This window comes from Clarias gariepinus, chromosome 14, assembly GCF_024256425.1.
Source record: "Clarias gariepinus isolate MV-2021 ecotype Netherlands chromosome 14, CGAR_prim_01v2, whole genome shotgun sequence".
Lineage (NCBI taxonomy): Eukaryota > Metazoa > Chordata > Actinopteri > Siluriformes > Clariidae > Clarias > Clarias gariepinus.
In genome coordinates this window covers 2,014,465-2,028,811 of record NC_071113.1, presented here as the reverse complement: position 1 = coordinate 2,028,811, position 14,347 = coordinate 2,014,465, and the positions used below count along the sequence as shown (strand labels likewise).

General features: G+C 36.3%; 1 protein-coding gene across 1 annotated transcript in view; it reads right to left on the bottom strand.

Moving 5' to 3' along the window:
• Positions 1-358: 358 nt before the first annotated feature.
• The window catches only part of LOC128540933 (double C2-like domain-containing protein alpha), a 45,726-nt gene continuing 31,737 nt past the window's right edge, over positions 359-14,347 (bottom strand). Inside the window, exons 6-11 of the mRNA XM_053510930.1 lie at positions 7,135-7,261; positions 6,412-6,471; positions 3,685-3,890; positions 2,448-2,529; positions 1,651-1,747; positions 359-1,507 (exon numbers count right to left, since the gene is read on the bottom strand). Coding sequence (XP_053366905.1) covers positions 1,377-1,507; positions 1,651-1,747; positions 2,448-2,529; positions 3,685-3,890; positions 6,412-6,471; positions 7,135-7,261 — 703 coding nt within the window. The 3' untranslated portion in view covers positions 359-1,376. The remainder of the gene's footprint in view (positions 1,508-1,650; positions 1,748-2,447; positions 2,530-3,684; positions 3,891-6,411; positions 6,472-7,134; positions 7,262-14,347) is intronic.

The window sequence follows — 14,347 nt, the reverse complement described above, 5'->3', positions numbered from 1 at the left end:
CTTTTTGATCCTGTAAAGCTCCTATGTGACTATTGCCGTTGTTAAAAAGCACTATATAAATAAAATTAAATTGAATTAAATTGAATTGAATTGAATATGGCAGTGGAAAAACCTACCACTAAGATGATTAAAAATATTTTTAACAAGCCCAAGTAAGGGCCTCTTCCAAATAATTGAAATGTTGCTTTATTAAAGTACGGGCAAAAGTATTAATATAAATCAATACTGTATGTATAAAAGTGTCAGTACAATTCACAAGTACAAAAATAAATAAATAAATAAATAAATAAAAAGAAACATACCTTCTTTTGTGCTTACAGTATATCTACCTTATTTCTCATGGTACACTACGAAGCAATCGAAAAGGCATTTATTTAAAGACAAAGCAATATCCAGTGTTTTTTTTTTCCTTACATGGCATACCTCAACCAAGTGGTAAAGATGACTCAAACAAGTTAATTGAGTTAATATCAAGTTAAAAATATAGTAACTCCAGAAAATTGCTCTACCAAAACAAAGTAGAATGTTAAAGGGTTAAAGTAACTCAATGCTTTAATGGTTTTTGGAGTAGAATCGAAACAGTTACACCAACATGGAAACCTTCTTGGATTTCTTTCTTCCAATTTTTCTCCACCAATTTCCACCCATTTATTAGGTCTCCCTGCTAAAAGATTGGCCCGACAATCCTAAAATCACAGAGCACACCTTTAAACAGAGAGAAAAAGCTTAAAGAAACTCTAAATGCACTCTAAACTTTTTTAGTGTACTAAGTAAATATAAATAACATCTGCAAATCAGGAACATCCAAATAAACACATTACGGGAATTCCATAAGAAAGATTTGGATACGGAGGAGCCACAATTAAAGCACACTAAGCATGCTGAATAACAAGACGTATAAACAGACACTTAGCAAGTACTTCTGTTAATCATTATTAGTTATAAACCAGAAGAAACAACAATCCACATCCACCCCAGTGTTTAAGACCACTCAAGAAGAAATTTTAATGGAAGCATTATCAAACAGGGCATTATTGCAAGATGAATTATTGCACTGCAAATAACATATTAATGCATTCTAAGCTTCAGATTCATTGCTTTGCAAATAAAAAAGTTAAAGTTGGTGTTAGAACAGAACACACTCCCAATGATCATATGAATTAAAATAATGATTAAAAAATTGCTCCTTTGACTCATATCAAGTTCTTCACATCATAATGAGAATCATTCTAGCTTCTACTCTGACAGTCGAAGCTCATTCCACTGTCGCCACACGTTGGTTACCCATAATCCTCTGTGAGTAATTGACAGGGATGAGTATCCAATCAGAAATGGATTGGAATTGGCAAAATGAGACAGACATGGCCATTTTGCTTCTAGAATGTGGATCCAGGCAGGTCGTTGGTCAGCGTGTGCCAGCGCTCCACCTTCTGGCCTTTGTTCTTCAAGCAGTCGATCCAGTGCTGCAGGGCATCGCCTTGTGATTGACAGCCCAGAGACACACCCCCTGTGTGACACAAAACAAATGATAGTTATGTGGTATGCCTGAAACAAGAATCCAAAAACAGGAAAACAAAATAAATGTCAGATATATAAACCCTTAAAGCACATTTTTTCTGAAAAAAAAAAACAGTTTATAGTTCTACTCACCGATGAAATCGTTGGACTTTCCCAGATCATAATCCCACACACTCACCTCCAGCGTTTTACTTGCCAACTCGTTAAATGTAATCTCGTAAAAAAACTCCTGCAGGAAATAAAATTAGATGAACGTCTAGACAGTGGAGACATTGCCAATAATACTTACAGTGTGGTTTTACATCCAAAACCTTTTAAATATAAATCTTCACAGATAAAAATATATTTTTAATTATCATTCTACTTTATATTCATTGTAAATGCATGTTTGGGTGATTCTTTACTGTGTATTAAACACATATTTTTGTTGTTTTGTGAGGCTGCTGGAAATTTAGTTGTTGCTATCGCTAGCAAATGTGCGTTAATGCCAACCTAACTAACGATCAAAATGTCTGGAAAATGTACCATTATTTTGATTCACACGCGAGATATAATGGCAGTTGCAGTTTTTTTTTTTTTTACTCTAGGCAGCTGATTGTGTTAGCATAGTTTACCAAATCTTGTGCTTTATTTTCTTATAAGTTTACCACTCTAATGGTAATATACTATGGACTGAAATTAGTGCCTGCTTCATAGACCTGACCTTATACCACACGCACTTAATTGGGGCGGGAAAGGTGAAAAGAAACGTTACTAGAAAACATTAGAATTGATATTTAGGTCAGTACAAGAAATCCAGCGATATGTTCTTTACTTGAATTATATAATCCGGTACTTGACATTTAGACCATGTGCTTGCGCAAATGTGGAATACAAAACAATGCAAATGTCTACATACACGCACACATACAGTACATGTATAATCATACCTCATTAAACTCTGGGTTTAGTGTTTTTTTTATCACAGCTGTCTTGTGCTTTGATTTCTTCTTTACATCTGGCTTGAGGTATCTGTAATTGAGGTCAGCAGAGGTTCTTGGTTAGTGAAGAAGTAGCTACCTCATTTATTTTACAGGAGCCTCATCACTCACTTACATTTACATTCATGCATTCGGCAGACGCTCTTATCCAGAGCAACTTACAGTATATTTTTATCTCATTACACGTCTGAGCAGTTGAGGGTTAAGTGCCGCGCTCAAGGGCCCAACAGTGGCAACTTGGTGGTTGTGGGATTTGAACCTGGGATCTTCCGAACCGTAGTCCAATGCCATAACCACTGAGCTACCCCTGGCCCACCCCTAGCTACCCCTGCCTCTTCTTCCCACTATCACAATACAGCAATGCAGTGCCTACGCATTCTTTATAATACAATAATACACCAGGAACACAGATAAATAGAGACAAATTGAGAGAAAGGAAAAGTGTGTGTGTGTGTGTGTGTGTGTGTGTGTGTGTGTGTGTGTTGGTGTGGGGGTTGAGAGACTGAGAGAGTGCAAAAGTGAGATGGATGTGAAAAGAAAGTGTTACACATTAACTGAAAAATAACAATTATAGGTAAAAAAATAAAGTGGGAATCTGAGCATATGAATGCATTAACATAATATTAATAATATAATGCTATAATAATTGCTCTTCAGCTCTCTAGTCACTGTGTTTTCAATACAAACAGTAAGATTTAAAAAACAATATTGTGCTGAATGTCTAATTTATTAGAAACAATCAGCATCCATCAAAAGGGTCACTGAGCTAAAATGTTAGAAAATGTAAGTTAGGTGAATAAGTGCTTTTAAATGTCCTAGTTACAACCAAGTTAAAGTATATATTTAAAATAATAAAACCTGCCAAAGTCTTAAAATATTTAACTGAGACAGAGTCAAGGTCAAGTCAATCCTCAAGTTCCACACTGCAGTCATGGATACAGCTTTAGTTATGTGTAAAAGGTCACATTTGCTTTGCCTTGAAAATGCTTTATTTAAACTACAAGAATTTTATGTCTTGATACATAAGTGTAGGTTTGGAAAATATAATTTATGTTCAGTAAATAAAGTATAATTCCAATAAAATAACTTAAAATATTTATTTATGTAAAGTGAGCGAGAATCAATGAATTGAGCATTTTGCCGAAATTTATAATTTTTTTTTATTATTAAAAAGGGTACGACACACGTTTTGACGTAGGGGTCAGACAGTCCATTGACGTCCATGGCTGCAAGATGGGCACAGCGTTTGACACCAACACACAAACCACCCTTCGCTCTTTCTTTAGCTTCTGGTGGAACATCGCCTTCTGGAGTGTGAGCTGGAGGCAAGAACTGCAAACACAACAGCAAACGGCCGCGCTCTTCCAAACTGCGCTGCTGCTCGCTCTCCCACTGCAACCACATAAACAAAGACACATTATTGTAAGAATAAAAATGATCGCTCCCTACAACAATAGTTAACTGGTGAATTCTGGACTGTGATTGGTCAGAAGCTGTTGATTTTCTGTAACAGCAGCTGAGACATTGGTGCAGCTACAAATCACACGTTTATTAATGCACCTTCTTCACTGTTTCAGTAAAAAAAAAATCATAATATATATATATATATATATATATATATATATATATATATATATATCGGGTTGGGTGTCCAGCTTAAATAAATTTTTGCTTTGTCAGATAAAATTATTATAATAAAAATATGTGTGCCCCCAATTCAATCTTAAATAAAGATTTTTTTTACGTTGTTTTTTATGTTTATGTTGTAAATGAACTTAGCTTTATTGTAGATACCAATTATTTTACATTATGACATTTTAGCCTAACAACAGTAAGAACTATAAAAACTCAGCAAATGCACTGTAAGTATAAAATTAAAAATCTAAATATTATAATTCAGTGATTATTACATAAATAATTGAAGGTGTGTTGTGATCTTTTATCTGCTACTTAATTGTTAAAACACTTAACACTTTAAAATATTAAATTTACTTATTGTAAGTTAATATTTTAGACTGTACATGTGAAGCTTGTGGCTTTGGCTTTGTTACCTGTGATACTGTATGAGTTTGTGAATTTTGATCACTAAAATCTCATTAAATAAACTTCATGACTTCAGTAATAAGTTCAGAGCTAAACACCTGATACCTCCAAAGTACTCATTTGACCTTTAAGAGCTGGGTTTGGAAGACCCAGTAAGGTCAGTGCTGGAATAAGGAATTCATTGTGTGGAGAGGCTAGCCGAACTAGCATAACTAGGCTAAAGAGAACCTTTCCCTGAGAGCTTCTCGACTTGTTGTTTGTGTTGTATTTATTAGCTTATTTTACATGTACATCTGTAAAGACTACAACTAGCTAATGGAAATGCTATTTATTCTATAACGCTAACATATAATCTAAGAAGCAAAACATTTTATTTTATAGGCCCACATGAAAAGCTAATAAAAGATGCATTTTTTAACAGTTAACTGGACAATGTTCATGAACAGTGTTGAAAAGTGGTTCATTTCTAGTGCTGTTTGGAGAACGACGGCGGTTCATGGAGAATGTTGGTGTTCAAGAAATAATGTTTATGTTTAGAGAATGTTGCTGTTTAATGTTTAATGTTGATGTTTGTCGGAGAATACTAATGTATGTTAGTAGATAATGGCTTTTAATGAAGATTGTTTATGTTTGGTGTTTATTGAAGAATTGTTATGTCTGATAAAGAACAACAATGTTGATGGGGAACAGTAGTCTTTGTTGCAGAATGTTGTAAATAGTGAATGCTGGCGTGTAATGGAGAATGCATGCGCATTCAGACAATGGAGTGAAAATGGATCTTTAACCTCTCTAATGAGACTTGCTTTTGCTTTGCACACGCGCTGTACATACAGGCATACAGACACAAAAATAAATATGTTTTACACACCCACACACGTGGTCACAGTTTTATAGTAAACAGTACACGCATGCACGGATGTTGATTATACCAGTAAGTGACCTGCACTAAGACACAGCAGGGGAGATGATTACCCACAATTTCCGCAGTGCAAGAAAGTCATTAAAAATCTTTGCTCGTCTTGCGGAACACTCGCAAACCGCATTACTTTGTATTTAGACATTTGGCAGACGCTCTTATCCAGAGCGACTTTTATTTTTATCTCATTACACATCTGAGCAGTTGAGGGTTAGGGGCCCTCAACTTGCTCAAGGGCCCAACAGTGGCAACTTGGTGGTTGTGGGGTTTGAACCTGGGATCTTCTAAACCGTAGTCCAATGCCTTAACCACTAAACTACCCCTGGTTGCAATCCAAGGTTTCACTGTAAATATCAGAAGAGGTCATATCAGATCATTTAAAAGAATGCCTAATCAAAGTTTGCACTCAGTTGTTTGGTTTGAGCTCTTCTGAGAAACATCTTCTATTATACTGTACCCACCCTAACACATCAGTACCACCATGTTACGAAACACATTGTTTATTTGCAAATCCAAGTCCATGTCATGATTAAACAATCTGGTTATGTAGCTTATTAGCACCAGGCTGTCACATGGTCAGAGCAGACAAAGACGGATGGCAGGCAGATGGAGGGGAAGACAGAAGAATGAGGACGCATGAAGAGAGTGGGAGAAGGAGACAAATGAAATGCGAAGAGTGAGTCACTCATGACTACAGGCAGCACTTTACATACAGATGTGTGTATTTATAGTCTTCCAGTGGCAAGATATTTTGGGATGCACATGTTCTCTTGGTTTCACATCTAATAGAAGAACACTGAGCTGAGAGATCATTTTGTGGTAAACCTTCAAAACATTATTTAAGACATTAAGATTCTTAATACCAATTTGTTACACATAATGCATAACATCTACCCTTGGTGGATTGCTACTGGGAAGCAAAACTAGAAAAAGTGAAACATAATGGATATTTACCTCCCGTAGATAACAGGAGATTCCTCTGAGTGCTGAGGTCATGGCAGTAGGAGATGCCAGCTGAGAAACAGAGATTATGTTATTATTTTTCGGCAACAGGCTTACGCTTGAAGAAAAAAAATTCTCAGGGTTTTCTCAAGAGTTCTTGTGATAGTTAATTGGTTTAGCCTCTTAAAAAAGGCAGTCCTTCAATGGCCAGCTGTTCCACACTCTAAGAAATTGAATCTTTAGGGGTTAGCTGAACAATTAATGGTACTTCAGGTTCATGGAAGGTCCTTAACAGATCTTCTTTAAAGATCTGTTAAGGATTTGTTCCGTGGATGGGAAATAGTCTAAATTTTCAAAAAGATAGGGTACTGAGTGATTCTTAAAAATACATATATTATTTTCTAGAGAGAGAGAGGTTCCTTGCATGGTTGAAAGTTCTGAATATGGAACGGTTCAACAATCTTAGAATTCCTCAGAGGTTCATCAACATATTTTTGCATGGTGACAAACATATTTTTACAGAACCTTTGTTTTTTTGTATTTAATAGGGTATTTCAATCCAAAAAACTAACACTGTTAATAATACCTGAAATTTACCAGTGACAGAAAAGTGTAGTTTGTGTGCAAAGTTTTTTTTAATTTCCCTTCTACACCATTTATCAGATGGTAACTGGGTAAATAATTCATATGTTGCAACCGCTGGGCATTGCACGCCTACACACACTACACACTCACAGGAGGTGGATGTTCCAGGCAGACGTTAAAGTGCTTGGGTTGATCAGGCTTGACCCGGCGCAGGGCCACACGCGACTCGCCGATGAACTCGTTATGCGTCAGCTTGTCTTCATCACACACCGACACTCTGAGAGACAGAGACAGTCGGCCAGAAAGACAGACCGAGAGGATGTAATACACAAGCAGTCATACTGGATTACATAAACAGTGTCCACAAACACAAACTAAAAAAGAAATGCTTTCATTACAGGTCCACCTGTTCTGTCTAGTAAGTATGAGAACTCATTCACTTTCAATTAAGGATTTAAGTGAGATTAATAAGGCAAACATGCAGATGGTGTTATTCACTGTGTCCTGGAAACAGAGGCTTTAGGCACAGACTCATCAAGCCCGAACGAGGTTGCAGTAATGACTCACCAAGTGGCACAAATAAAAATAATCCAGTTCAGTAAGAAAACAACAGCTTTTTCTTGTCAATAATTCCCAAATCTCCGGGCTGGTATAAACGTGATTAAAAATTAAAACATTATTCTTTTACTTTTCCAGTTAAATTTCTGCCTTTAGGGAAAATCACACTGCGGCATTGAAAGCTGTTTTGAATTAAATTAAATTATTGTCCTCAAAGTGTAAGTCTTTGTTACTTAGACAAAGATAAGATCCAGACATTGAAAGACTGAAGTCCTTAATCTGGCTAAAATAAACAGGTAAAATCATGAACGTTACAGTGATGTCAGTGGGGCAGCAGTGGGGCAGGAGGTTGAGGCTATGGGTTGCTGATCAGACTTTTGAGTTTTGAGTCCAACCACTGCCGAGTTGCCACTGGGCAAAGCCTTTAACCCCCACACGTGTCTCAAAGTGTTCACGTGTTCGCCCAATGACTGCAAATAATGAAATGCAAATAAGAGCTGACTGTAGGAGAAAAGAAAACCATTTTGATGCTAAGAAAAGAAGGACAGTAGATTAAAGCCTTTTGACATTGTGCACAGCCACTACAACAATTTAGAACGTTTAAAAAAAAAACACAACAAACATGCCAACAGCCATCAATCAGGTCGAGCAAGGAACAGCAGCAGTTAGTGACAGAATGATTGTGAGCTGTAAAGAAAAAAATCAAAAAAAAAAAAAACATCAACAACCACACAGGAGCGGGGTGAAACTCACAACCCAGTCCAATCAAGCAACAACTGAAAAAAGTCATGGCACAAGTCAGGCAAAGGAAAGCAATCAACCAAATATTAGGTATTATTTAATAAAATGTGCTGTTCTTTAATTTGTTCCAATCTGTTCTGCACATCTAAGTTCATTTCAGTTCACAGCATGACATGAAATTGAAGTGATTCCTCAGACAGGACTAAAAACACTTTAGGATTCTAAGACAAACCCAAGGGTTTAATACAATACACTATAATACTAGATATGTATAGGATGATTTATTGGAGAGGAAAAAGAGCAGGTCTATAGAAGTATGCATTCTTTAACTGGATCTGAATGCTGACTAATGTTTCTGTGTTTAAGCAGTCTCATTCTTTGGTTTTATTCTCTCTCTCTCTCTCTCTCTCTCACTCTGTCTTTGGTAAAATTGGGTCCTGTCAGCAGCTTTCTCCAGTCACGCAAAAAGCGATGGTGTTTAAAACGCTGGGCAGTAATTTGCTGCACATCAGCCTGTCATTCCCCTGGAACTTTGGAAAAACGGCATTACAGAGTAAAAAAAAAAAAAGAAAAGAAAGACTCATGATGAGCATGCAGGAAGTGAGTAAGAGGAAAAAGTGGTCCTTCAACTTTCTCCTGAATGTGAGAGATCTCTCTTCTGTCAAGGTATAATTTTCAGGGAAATTAGAGGCAGCTGGGTCTGTGTAAAGGTGGCTATTTGTATCCATGGGTAGGTCCTTCTGATATGAACTTTTGATTATCTGCCAAAAGAGAATGTAGAAAAGTAGTGACCTGTCAGGTAGAGTTAGCTCAGCATCAGTACCATTCTCTACAGTTCGGTGCTCGCCAATAAAGGTACTGCTGCTGAAGGAGCAACCTACTTAGTACTTAGTAATTAGGTGGGTCATGGAAGGTGTGCTAAGTGTTATACTGTATTTACATAGGGAGCGGAGAAGTGGGTTATTGTTGGAGAATTTGGGAAGGTTGAAAACTATACTGTACACTAGCAAACTGGTGATAGGCACACAAGGCTCACCCATGTCATCACAGACCAAAGGCCAGCCCAACCAAGCAAAGAGCCCAAGGTTTCCAAATTGACTTTCATACTGTAGGTTCAGGTGCTAGTCAGTGTCATTAGTGTGCTAGTCACCAAAGGTTGACCTGGTCCCACTAACAAACTCCAAGTGAGAACAAGTCCAGGTTTCTTTTGTACTTCTTTTGTACCTCACATCTAACAAAAGCACCAGAAGCAGCAACTGTACCACTGTTGACGAACCAAAAGTCCAACTGCCAATATACTGTAAGTGACACATCTATACTATTTAAGGTTTTATACCAGACACATTCCTTTTTCCCCATGACTGGTAGCATTAATGAGATATTTCACAGTGGCAGCTCAAGCTGCATGTGATACGGACAAGTAAACCACAGAGAAGATTGATGGAGGCCCCATCCCACAACTCACAACACCCAAAGGATCTGCTGCCAACGTCCTGATACCAGACACCACAGCACACCACCAGTAATTGGTGTGTATTTTTAAGATGCAAACTTAAACTCTCTCACACATAGAACACTCCTAAAAAAAACTCCTGTAGTTGATCACACTAAATTTACTTATTTATATTAAAATATAATCTCTTATGCAGATACAGTGTGTTGTTTTTTATGGTTGCTTTTTCTCTCTGTTTATAAAGAGATGAATATTCTGACCTGCCTTAAGCTTTCTAACATACAGGCACACACATACTTGTTCACTACTCACATGAGGGTCAGTAAAATAAAATGCCCCTTCGGTAAAAAACTGACCTCAATCTATCAGTCTAGCTGGACGAGAGACACAGAAAAAGAAAGAGGGAGAGAGAGGGAGAGAGAGAGGGAGAGAGAGAAGGGCAGGGGATGCTGCAGGCTTGATACATTTCTTTTGGTATGGAGTTTAAAACAACAACTAGTATTAATGCATAGATCACGGAGCTTGGGTTATGTTTTGGCAGAGAAGGTGAGTTAATTTTCTATTCCAGCAGATCTAACAGTAGTGCAGCAGGAGCTAACATGTTTATATTAATGTTTAAGCGTTTCGATGATAACAGCTCCTTCACAGTACCTGTGCATACTGTATGTATGCACACAATCTAAACCTAACTAATTAAAAACTGGATGATCTTTATAGTACATCATAAATTCTGAATAGTGTATAGCCCTTCCAGCTAATGAATCTGCAATGAACCCTATAATTTTACCCTAAAATATGTCCCGTGGCTGAAAATCTGATCAGAAGTAAGGATTAAGATGCCACACTGTGCTTCCAAGGTGTGATGAAGGTCACACACTTCTTTCTTTCAACAGTGCTTGAATTGACCATCTTGAAGCGAACACAAGGACACGATGTCAGCATGTCCAGATGCTGTCAGCATGTCCAGATTTTGGAAGCTTGTGTGGGCGCATGGGAGCGAAGCTAGCATAAACACAAGCCTGGCCTGGCTGTTTGTCATTAGTGTCGACTCTTAGAGGTCAGACAGTGGACGGTGTTCTCCAAACTTCTGACATTCCTTTGGTTTAATAAAGAAGTTTGAAAGATGTTTCTTGAGATAATTCTGTGTGAAGGCTATTACTTATTGGAAAAAAAGAGTGCCCATACTGTAGGTACTAAGCCATCTTAGATGTTTTATGAATTTATTCAATTAACAAATAATAAAAAAATAGTGATACAAGCACAAAAGCACATAGCTGAAGTACATCATTAAGAGATAAAGGTATTGGTCAAGGGCCCAACTCACTGCCGTTTTTTACTTTTTTGTTAGTCAACTGGTTCAGGTGCTAGTCAGTGTCATTAGTGTTCTCGTCACCAAAGGTTGATCTGGTCCCACTGAAAAACAAGTGAGAACGAGTCTAGTTGCCTATGTACTTTAGGATCACATCTAACAAATGCATGACGAGAACCAGAAACTGCACCATTGTTTAAAAGCCAAAAGTCCAATTGCCAATATACGTGACACATCTATACTATTTGAGGTTTCATACCAGACACATTCCTTTTTTTCCATAATTGGTAGCAGTAATGAGATGTTTTACAGTGGCAGCTCAAGCTGCATGTGATACGGACGAGAAGAAAACCACAGAGAAGAGAATGGACAGACACATACAATGCCGTTCATTACCTGTTGAGGGACAGTTGTGTTTCAATCTAAAGTATTGTGTCTACTGAAGCCGAAAAGCTGTTATCTCTCTTAGGCGTCTATTTACAACAAGCGACAAAGCTCATAAACATATCAAGCTCAATCTGTAAATACTGATATGTATTTATTCTTTACTTTCTTCTCTCCTTCAATAATGATACTTCTTTGACTGTGCTTTCCCCATTCAGTATTATTATCATTATTAGTAGTAGTGCTCCGAATTTATTATTATTGTTGTTATTCTTATTATTATTGTAACGCACCCTCTGATAGGCTGATAAACGTGTGTGCAGATATGAGCAGAATTATCGATAAAACTGCAGACATACTCCTCCAGAAATGCAACATGATATAATGAAATGATACAATTGTATCAAATAATAAAGAAAATGTTTTAGTTTAATCCAATTAACACAAAAATACGACACAATGGTTATCTTAAAGCTTTAATTTTTTTATAGTTCTATGGCATTTATTATTAAAGAACTTAAAAATGGTTTAATCAAATAAAAACAACATAGGACAAATATATTATCTTTTATTTTTTAAGTCATAAATGCAGTGTTCAGTTACATTCCAGTGTGTCCACCCAGCAATTAAATCGGATTTTGTATTCGGTTTTGCTTCTTATCGAATATAGTCTTTCAGAGCGTGCCACACAATTTCAATGGGATTCATGTCAGGAGATTCGACGGGTGTCTTCACCCAGTTAATTTCCTTTTTCAGTGATCATTTTTCTTGCAGCAGTGTGCTTCGGGTCATTGTCCTGGAAAAACTGTGATAATTACTTTAAATTACTAAATTGTGAATTTTTACAGGATGTTTCGGCCTGGGCTTGAACACTTGTCTTTCTGTTTTACGAAAAGATATTGTGGCAAAGTGATCCAGAGCCACCGTAGTTTTATTAGTGAAATTGCTGTTGTGAAATTTTTCCTCGTCATCGATTTATGTTTAAACTTGTTGAAGACGTATCTCTGTGTTGTCACAGATCATGGGAAACTGCAAAGTTTTCCTATATCTCCAACCTAGTTTTTTCCTGATTCTCCGAATTGACCTCTCACTGATGTCCACTCCATTGTCACGCCACAGTTGTTTTTTTACAGAGCTTGCAACCATTTCGTCGTTTTGCCTATTGATGGTTTCTATGGCTGCGACAATGGCTCTGTAAAATAAGTGCATAACATCAATTTAAATATTTGACATTAAAAGCCTAACAAACACATACAAAAGTGTATAATTTGTGATAGTACAGTATAAGGTAAAGCTACTTACTGATTAATTTTGCGAGGGTTGCGCTTGCGTGATGTCTGTTCTTTATAATGTCTTCTGATGGTGCTCAATGTTACATCTACACCAACAGATTTCAGATGTCTGTGTATTTCGCTACTGGAACTTCGAGCAGACTTCATTGTCCTGATGTCTTGAGAATGAAGCTTACAGAGCTTGGTCATTTTGAAATGCCTCTACTGTACGTGTGGATGGACTGTATTTATCCAGGCTATGTACTGTATGTCATGGTGACGTGAAAAGTGAGAATGCGTTGTGGATAATCTAGATTCCCCGAATCATTATAATGATATTCTACTCTGCAGTACTATAGTATTTACTAATGTTGTTGAGAGGTATTTAAAATTATAATTAAATAAATAGCTGTCCATCTTGTGTTTATCTTTTCGGTTTATTATACACCTCTGCACCACTTATTATAATAAATAGCTTTTAATGGTAGTAAAAGCAAGAGACAAATATATACACACACAGTAAAATCATCAGTTTGGATTTATCTCTTTCATAGTTCATTTGAGTCCAACTGGACCCATATAAACACAATATAGTGTTAATTGTTAATTTAACTCTCTGGGTGTTAATTCAACACTTGAAATTTCAGCTGTGTAAACACACACTCACACACATGCACACATTTATATCTGTGGCATTTTAATTTAAATCCAACATTTTAATGGTTAGTGATCGGTGCATTGGCGTCAACTCGCACGTTTTGTAATATTCCATTGTCATTCCTATTGCCGTTGTTTTAGAGCTCTTAACTAAAGCATTCGCTAGTTATCAAGTTGATGTACAGGTCAATTTGCATTTGAAAGGGATTTAAAATGAGCAAAAGCTAACAGAATTTTTCTAAGTAAGTAAGCAAATAAAAGATAAATAAATAAATAGCTTTAAATGGTACTTCAGTATAGTAAAAGTACCCTAGCATATATAAATATAAAAATATAATGTATAATGTAAATAAAAATATTATGTATATATATATATATATATATATATATATATATATATATATATATATATACTGTATATATAATATCACACAATTCTTATGCACACAAAAAATAAACTACACAGCAAAAATATGTTAATAAGTTAAATATTTTATAGCGCGCTGTCATGTTGGTAAAGCCAGCGTTTAATTTGGCGAGTAGCCTATATTTTTGTGTTTGTTGCATTTCTGGGGAGTATGTCTGCATTTTTATCGATAAATCGCACGCGTTTATCAGCCTTTTGATCAAAACACTCCCCGAAAGTAGAAGCCAGGGGTTTCTGCATGGCGATGAACAGCTTTATTTCACAATCACATTCCAGCTATTATTTCCAGCCTTTAAAATTATAATTACTATAAAATAATTATTCAATGCTGGACACGAACAGCAAAAAAACATTATGATTAATATTATAAAAAGCCTGAAGCACTTCGTGTTCATATAAGAATATATGGAACCTCGGATTACGAGCATAATTCGTTCCAGAAGTGGGCTCGTATTCCAAAACACTCGTAAACCAAATTTAATTTTACCATAAGAAATAAAGGAAACTTAAATTATTCGTTCTACAGCTCAAAAAAAAAATTGTTACAAAAAATAAGTAAAAAT